The sequence below is a fragment of the Sphaeroforma arctica genome (assembly GCF_001186125.1).
Source record: "Sphaeroforma arctica JP610 unplaced genomic scaffold supercont1.137, whole genome shotgun sequence".
Lineage (NCBI taxonomy): Eukaryota > Ichthyosporea > Ichthyophonida > Sphaeroforma > Sphaeroforma arctica.
The window spans coordinates 12,182-20,613 of record NW_014040421.1 but is presented as its reverse complement, the minus strand read 5'-3'; the positions used below and the strand labels follow the sequence as shown (position 1 = coordinate 20,613).

At 43.1% G+C, this 8,432-nt stretch overlaps 2 protein-coding genes across 4 annotated transcripts in view; both read left to right on the top strand.

Moving 5' to 3' along the window:
* Positions 1 to 374, top strand: part of SARC_02899 (hypothetical protein) — a gene marked incomplete at both ends in the record, with an annotated part of 1,541 nt that extends 1,167 nt beyond the window's left edge. The window contains 2 exons of the mRNA XM_014303318.1: positions 187 to 293; positions 333 to 374. Coding sequence (XP_014158793.1) covers positions 187 to 293; positions 333 to 374 — 149 coding nt within the window. The remainder of the gene's footprint in view (positions 1 to 186; positions 294 to 332) is intronic.
* Positions 375 to 1,805: 1,431 nt separating this feature from the next.
* SARC_02898 (hypothetical protein) lies at positions 1,806 to 8,431 on the top strand. Of its 3 annotated transcripts, none has more exons than XM_014303316.1 (9): positions 1,806 to 1,924; positions 2,733 to 2,816; positions 3,709 to 3,809; positions 4,372 to 4,483; positions 5,040 to 5,092; positions 5,572 to 5,689; positions 5,899 to 6,012; positions 6,686 to 6,822; positions 7,256 to 8,431. In XM_014303316.1, exons 1-8 carry the CDS (start codon positions 1,843 to 1,845, stop codon positions 6,799 to 6,801), a joined length of 780 nt encoding a protein of 259 aa, XP_014158791.1. In that variant the 5' UTR covers positions 1,806 to 1,842; the 3' UTR covers positions 6,802 to 6,822; positions 7,256 to 8,431. The 3 variants fall into 3 exon arrangements, with proteins under 3 accessions (XP_014158791.1, XP_014158792.1, XP_014158790.1); XM_014303317.1 differs by having other exon boundaries at positions 6,686 to 6,826; XM_014303315.1 differs by lacking the exon at positions 7,256 to 8,431 and having other exon boundaries at positions 6,686 to 7,179.
* Position 8,432: the final 1 nt, after the last annotated feature.

Genomic DNA, 8,432 nt, shown 5'->3' with positions numbered 1-8,432 from the left:
CAACACACACACACACACACACACACACACACACACACACACACACACATANATATATATATATATATATATATATATATATATATATATATATATTGCATATACATATGCATATGTATGTATGTACATACATATATGTGTGTGTGTATGGATATATTTGGATGGGCTCCGTAAGGGGATTGTCAGAGCCTTATGGGATACCAACGTCAAAAGTCAGTGACGAGCAATCGCAGTCGAAGTATGCACGGCATACTGCAGAGAAGCAACAGCTTATCGAGCAGCTTATGCCACCCGTGAGTAGAAATTATATATTTTTGATTTTAAACATACAGATCATGTACACATACTTGTCCATATATGTTCCTATGGATTAACATGAATGTATATGTATAAGTAGGCAGCTGAATCGACCACTACCACAGGCAGTCACTATAAACAAGTAACAAACTGGTAGGAATCGACGAACCGCTGGCGCAAAGCTATGGTCTTCAAGATACCTCCTACCGCCACTGAAAGTACGATAAGTGTAGTCTGGTGATATATGCAAGATACAAGCTGGTATCTGGTTCTCAAAGTATCATATATTATCAAGGAATATTTCCGGACGGCGCGATTGACACAAGCTACAAGAGCGATACCACGGATGAAGAATAAACGAGCGGGTTTTCTTATATAGCCAACAGAAATTGTAACATGGAGTGGAACGTGAGATTGCTGTATAATATATCGAGGGGCGACTACTGCAATGCTTAGAGCTGAAAGGCGAGACGATAACTTGGGTTGGGTACTTTGTACATTTGTAGCAAGCATTGTGGTTTCTTGGTCATAACAGGCTCGGATAAGATTCTCGCCAGTGCTATCCAATTTGGGAAGAGGGGCATAGCATTCCCCTGTTGGTCTGATAGATGCACACAGGGATACATGCCCAAGGTGTGTAACTCTGAGACACGTTCGATACATAAACGGCGGGATGACCTATGACATCGTATATGAAGTTGCAGGGGATAACAACCAGTAGGCTGGTTTTACAAAGAAACAGAGGTATATTGACTGAATAAATACCGAGATGATTTCGTCACTGTTCGTATTAATATTTTCCGCATAGGCGTGCTTCAATTATTGTACACATCAGCTACTACTCATATAACCTCAATTAGAATACCGGCTTCTCAATCACATATGGCTGTCGCAGTGCCGGCGGCATTATTACAAGTATGTGTATCGCATCTGCGACCCAGGTTGAATCAACTGCGTCTTCGTGTTTCTCTAGTGTTAATGGTCTATTCAGATTCGGCCGTGCCAAAAAAATAGGAAATAAAGACAGCTACTTATGAAGTGATGACTATGGGTACGTAGTTGTGTGTTCAGGAGATCTTCAACTTCCTGGACAACCAGGTGCAAAATACAGACATAGACATAAGGTGTTAGTTACATTGTTGAGCCAAGCAGCGACTCTTGACAATTTCTCACAGCTTCAGCGCATTCACTACGCGATGAAAACACGGGCTTCGCCGCCGTGTCAAGCAAAAGGGTGAAACATACAATGCTACTATGTAAAATTTATAATAGCTTAGCATATATATATATGCAACCAGTGCAGCCAGTGAATCCTTGGTTATAACCACACACTGCTTGGCGAACCTCGTTAATTCGATCTCAGGCTGACTACAGATGTCTAAAAGCTACGTTAGTATTTACTTGGCTTTCTTGGGTTTTCATACATTTTATATTTAAAAAAATACAAACGTAGCCTCTTCTAAATATATATTTATCTAGCTGCACACTCGTGTAGACACACTCTAGTATAACTTCCAAGCCAATCTTCTCACGGTCCCATCCGCCATGCTTAGCTCAAAGCTCATCCTTGTCACCGGCGCCAGTAGTGGTATCGGACGATCCGTAGCCCAGGTTCTTACACGTGAGGGTATGTGGATAAGGAGGACATTTCCCTAGAAATCCACTTGCTTACTTATTTGTTGCAACTCTTCGGAATGCATATATCGAGGCATCTTTCGCTAACAATCAACTTTCAAACTTCGATGTTCGTACCACTCGTAATACCTATATTCTAGGCTGTGCACGAATATCGTATGCTCTGCCAGCTGCACAGTAACAGTGTAACATATCCGCAGTTGGGAGAGATTTATATTCCCGCACATATGTGAACGAATATCATAGTTAAACCAAGACATCTATGTCACATATTTATTTCAAGTATATCGTACGTGCCTGAAACAAGATAGTGAGTACCTACAAGTCAGCGCATCTATAGCTGACGTGTGCAAAGCTTGCATGTGCATGTATATCTAGTTGGTACATCTCAAGAATAGTGTTATTGTGCATCAAGTTCAGGTTTGTAAATGATTCCGTAATGAAGGTCTAGTGTTAACCAATTTTGTGTATTCCTCATACCAACTATACATATATCTTAAACTGCCCAATGCTTATTTCTTACTCGGTCTCTGTTCAAGTGATAGTCACGCGAGTAACCAGAAATCCGAGGGCTTGCCAACGTCTATGCTCAAACAAGTATACTGGTAGCACTACTTTCCTATTTATATTCAGTATGCGTACTGTTGTTAAGCAGGCCAAGAAGTCGATGCCGCATATATAAACGGGCTAACCACAAATGTACTGGGCGGTTGGCTACTTCTGTACTGTGTGAACTAAAATTGGTCCTCGCGCGTTGTGATTTACTACCTGCGCTAACAAATTGTTTCTCATTGTTGTAGGTGCAAAGGTTGTAGCCACCGGTCGGAATGTAGCTGCACTCAACGAACTAAAATCATCCGGTGGTTGCTATGACTTTGTCGTAGGTACGTACACAAGCTTAGCCTCGTGAGTTGGGAACACTAGTCGATGCTTTCAAATACAGCGAGTCTAATTTGACTACAATTTGACTACAAAGATCTGGTTAGTGATGTCTCGGCTATGGTCGTATTTTGTGAGTGGTGTACTCTTCTACCTGCATTTGTTCCGAATTGGCGTTTCGGGGTTAAATCCACTACGAAGCTCGCGCAAAGCGTGTATATACATTTGAACTGCGGATAGGATGTATTTGACATCAACATTGCCAAAGGTTTTCACTTGCTCACACGCCAGTAGCAGTATGACAGTGGTTTTATAGCGCACGACTGTCACATTTGTAACAATCGTCGTCCTAAGCCATTCAACCATGCGTAAACGCTTTACTCGAGTGCGGTATCCTTGTGTTACTTGGGGCAGAGCTACCTAGTTCTTGCACGAGTCTTAATTGCTATCTCACAGCCGGTACACTCAACACGCCATCCCTTAACACTTCAAGCATAGATGAATATCTTTCAGCATCAGAAATTTGCGTATGTTATGCTTTTTTAGTTTTTGTTTATATGCAGGGTTGTAACTTGTCTTCTAAATATATGCGCAAGTGTATGCAAACCGAATACTATATCTACGAGCGATCTTAGTCCGATCACACAAATGTGTATCTCGTAGGTCCACCTGCTATACTTTGTATATTTCATCGCGCGTGGATAGCTCACATACTGGCGTAGGTCTGCAGCGCTGATTTGTATATATCTAGTCCTGGTACACCGTCCATTGTGCCCCACGTGCAGGTACAGTTATAGCACGCATGTAACTACCCGGTGTGCTAGTGTTCGTTCTTTCTCAACCGCACATCTATTGAACCACGCCTTGCTCAACTGTCACTTGCTTGGTCCCGCACAGCCGATCTCGCGGAGGCAGGCGAGTGCGAGAGAGTTGTCACCTCCGCAGCGGAGACCTTAGGAGGAATTACGGGTGTAGTTAACTGTGCCGGGGTTTTAAAGGTGCGCTGTGTGTCATGTAGGAATGTATGGGTTGAGTGTAGTAGAGGTGCATGTGGCCCATGGACGCACGATTGCTATCAAGGCTCATAAATGTGCGCCCAGTCCTAGGGTCATGAGTGTGTACTGGACTTGCACTGATGACGTCTGTCCGGTGGTAATTTGGAACTGAATATATATTTAATCATGTTGTATATGTGCATATGTAGGCCTGTCCTTCATGTGGTCTGCGTTCTGTGTCCCGCACTGTTGAGTAATCTCTACTCTTTCAGGCCCCAAGCATTTGGCACTCCCTATTGTGTCTCTCAATGCTTCCTTGCTCGACTAACAAGTGCCGGAACGGAGTCAAAGTACAAAAGGTACCGTGTTTGGGCGATTATCACGTCTACTTCATTAGCAGCAGAGGTTGGCTACTACAAGACACATTGAGACAGCATGTTAAAGCTATAACCTATTGTTGTATACCAAGAAATGAACCTGTAACGTTGTCAACATACCTCAACTATTTAAGAAGGTGTATCTCACATCTGTTTGGCTCAATTCTTTTGCACGCACCACATATTAGGGCGGGGCAATGGGGTCGATTGGGCTGGATAACTACATGTTCAACTTCCAGCTCAACGTTCAAACCGTATTTGAAATTATGGAGCATAGCATTCCGCATCTGAGAAAAGCCGGTATGTGCCTTGGAGTCATTTATATCATAGTTGCTTGTAGTTTATATCATAGTTACGTATAGTTTATATCATAGTTATTTGTAGTTTATATCATAGCTATTTGTAGTTTCTATCACGGTTACTTGTAGTTTTTATCATAGTTATTTGTAGCTATATCTATTTGTAGTTTATATCATAGTTATTTGTAGTTTATATCATAGTTACTTGTAGTTTGTATCATAGTTACTTGTAGCTTGTATCATAGTTACTTGTAGTTTATATTATAGTTATTGGTAGTTTATATCATAGTTACTTGTAGTTTATATCTTAATTATTGGTAGTATATATCATAGTTACTTGTAGTTTATATCATAGTTACTTGATATCCTGCTATGTGGCTGAGCCCATACTCCTAGTTAGACTGTGCTTTGCTGCGAGCGTTTGATCGTTTAGGATGTTGCTATAACAATCTCTCAATTGCTCACCTTGGTTAGGTTTGAGTGCACACTAATCGGCACCCACACAAGCACTGAACTGATTGAAGCTCTCGCTCGTGATTATTGTTTGAAACTATCAGGTGTCTCCAGTAGCCCTAGTATCATCAATATGAGCAGTGTAACCGGTAAACAGGTACGCAATATTTCTACAAGCGATTGGATGTATTGCGTCTACAAGCTTGAGCCTGGGCATAATTTTATTATCCTACGTGCAACCGGTGGATCTGGAACTCTTCTTGCAGCTCTATCAGTCGATTTCGCGCTGGTGCATGTCAATCATAATGTAATAGTATTGATGTATACATGGCATGACGGCTACAAATGGGTATTTGTGCACCTCTCTTTTCTCTGAATCAAGCTTAAATATCACCAAGGCAAGCTGCATGTTTCACGGTAAGGTGGTGATGTCCTCAGCTCTATGTCGGGACAATTTGTCTGTCATCATATGTATTCGAACGTATGCCTCTTATACGTATGTAGGTTTGTGGGTGGTGACGAAGTCCAGTGCATGTACCTATATAACCTGGCGGAATGCATTACAAAACATTTCATAAGCCTTCCCTTGATAAGTATTCCATGATTTTGCGCTAATTTTCCCCGTGTTGTTGACAGTCATTTGGGGGCGTGGCGTCGTACTGTGCCTCGAAAGCCGCGGTCGACCAGCTCACGCGATGTGCTGCGGTAGATTTGGCACCCGACGGCATCAGAGTTAACGCTGTTAACCCTGGAGGTGGGCCAGTGATACCGTGTGTAAATTACCGTACTAATATAGCTTAACGCATCCGATTGTGTACCTATCCCTCCCAAGCCGCGTGCCAGTCTCAAGGTTGTGTATCTCGTAGTTCATTCTGCAAAGTGAAAGATTGTTTATTAATCCTCCCCTCGCATCGTTTGGAAGTCCTTAGAAATTATCATCTCTGTCTACATTTCAACCATCAGTGATTGTCACGGGCATTCATCAAACTGCTGGACTGGATGACGAAGCCTATGCGGCTTTCCTGAAAAGGTGTATCGAGATCACACATCCCATCTCCAAATCTCTCGGGAGAGTAGGTACGTTTCGGCTGAGTGCATGAATACGTAGAGTGAAAGGCCATATCTGAACGGTATGCGAAAGCTTCAGGGGTTGTACATATACATTTCCGTGTATCTAGTACATTTGCGTACATTCATGTAGAGCTGTACTGCTGTAAGTTCTATATGCACAGTAGTCGCCTGTATTACCAACGAGCGGTTGAGTGTGTCATATAAATGAATTTCTCTTATGATGTGAGTGCTGCAACCGCAACAATGACACTCAATTCATACTCGTGTCTTGATCCTTGCCGAGGGAATGAACTGTACACGCACCTATTCCGTGTAGTCTGACTGACGGTTCTCTGAGGTAGTTCATTATCGCATACACGTATTGCAAGGTCTAAAACCAGAATGTTTACGTCTCAGCGCGTGCTGACATAGGGTGGCGCAGAAGTACCCTGACTCTTACACAGACACTGTTAATTTATTGAGTCACCTGCCACCCGCCTTCAGAATGCTCCCAGCATTTGTTGTTGACGAAAAATAGCGTCACTACTGCCTAGTTTAGGAACACCCAAGGTCTCTGTTTGACCAAATGATCTGGCTCACCCGATGCTGTATCTACTCTAAAAAGAACTTAAAGGAAAGTAGGTGCATCGAAATTTAAAATCAGCTAACGCTAATCTCGTCCTGCTCTCGCCCAAACCAGGAAACCCCGAGGAAGTGGCAGATCTGGTGTCTTTCCTCGTTTCTGACAAGGCGAAGTTCATCACCGGGGAGTGCATTGCTATCGATGGTGGAAGACAGTGCATGGGCGCCCGATAATCGGTGGGACATAAATAGCTAGTAGGTAATGCATACGTGGCGTGTTTGTATGTTCGCTACGCCAACAAAGATTGGACTTTCTGTTAAAACGAGAAATTGTTTGAGAAACTTGTCCAGCAAACAGAAAGAATACAGAGTGATATGGTATCAATACAGCACTGAATATATAGACTGTTCTAAGATGTGAGGGCCCCACGTCAGGCCATCTAGTCGTATTGTACGGCAAAATATGGTTCAAATGGCCGGAACCGCCACTGACAGAGCCCAGACTTCCAGTTTTTGCTGTGATGAGTGGCGAATCATGGACGAAACATACATACACTCGTTTAGTTAATGTTATACTTAGTTAATTCATATTAAACATAGGTGTCAATTGGGTTTGTTCTGGGTCGGTCGGGGCTGTGGATGCATATGCCTGGACTGGACTAATCGCTGAATTAATTTTTGTCCGCAGAGTGCGGCATTTCGGGGTTCACAACCCAATTCTACCTCAACAGCGAGTAGCACATCGATTGCTGCATGGTTCTGTATAATATATGATTTCAACGCGCCCCTGCTTTGATGAGTTCAGAACGTACGTGTCTCAACATGGAAAGGAGACTATCATGATGCTGAACACATGCCTGGGGTGGGTACAAGCCATGCCTCTTTTCTTTTCAAGAAGATAGTGAACAAGTACTGCCGTAATAATAAGCAGTGTTGGACACGCAAACCCATTTAATCGATCGTGAGCATTCACTGTAATACTGTAACTGATGCGGTGTTGTCGACTGTAGTGAGTATTGCATAGTGTGATGAGTGTATATTGGACTAGCGACTACAAGCTCACAGTCTCTGTGTCTAGCAAATACATTTCAGTCAGGTTTATTGTCGCCTATATGCCTCAGCTAAGCGATGTGCGCAGTTTATTGAATAGGTATGCGTATTCCTCTACTAGGGACGACGTATCCTGAGGACTGAATTTTGTTTGTGTATCTGTGTGGGGCAGGATTGATGGTATGACCCGGCTATGTGGCCGTCCCAATGATCTGAGATTTCCCCGTGAGCGTTCCAGTCTCACCTGCGCATACCCCTTCGGCCGTCGTGCAACTAGATCGGTACTGGTCTCGTCATTTCGTCCATCCGGGAACTATTCTATGAATAAAATCTTGCCATGGATCACGGTGCAGAAACTTGCAAGCGTGAGTTTGGAGAATAATGTATAACCTATCTCTCTATTATCTGTGGTTGTGTGATGCCTGTCAGCACGTCCTTGTTGGCGTCAGTACAGTTAAAAATTCGACAGCTGATAGAAGTGTGCACAAGTCTTTCTCACTCCTTGCTGCGAGGCGCACATCGAGACCTTACTTGGTAGCATCACACATCATGTACGTATACAGATCCACAAGGATCCCTCGCTAAATTACTGGAGATATGTGAACCAGTCTCTTAAGTATGTAGCCACCCGGTGTATGCCAATGCACACCACGGAGACACTTCGGATTCACCAGTACAAGTGACTCGATACAAGCACATGTATCTATTTTGAGGATGCCATAAAATTGAGAGAGTCGATGGTAGGTATAGATATGTGTGTAAATACAGTTAAATGATTCCAATTCTTTGCCGCCTATCACAGTAGCCACCACCGG

What these genes read in the sequence shown, in the direction of transcription:
- SARC_02898 (XM_014303316.1), top strand. Translation starts at nt 1,843, where the DNA reads ATGCTTAGCTCAAAGCTCATCCTTGTCACCGGCGCCAGTAGTGGTATC. An exon ending in CCAGGTTCTTACACGTGAGG is followed by an intron (nt 1,925 to 2,732) that starts GTATGTGGATAA and finishes TCATTGTTGTAG; the next exon opens with GTGCAAAGGTTGTAGCCACC. An exon ending in TCCGCATCTGAGAAAAGCCG is followed by an intron (nt 4,484 to 5,039) that starts GTATGTGCCTTG and finishes TGAAACTATCAG; the next exon opens with GTGTCTCCAGTAGCCCTAGT.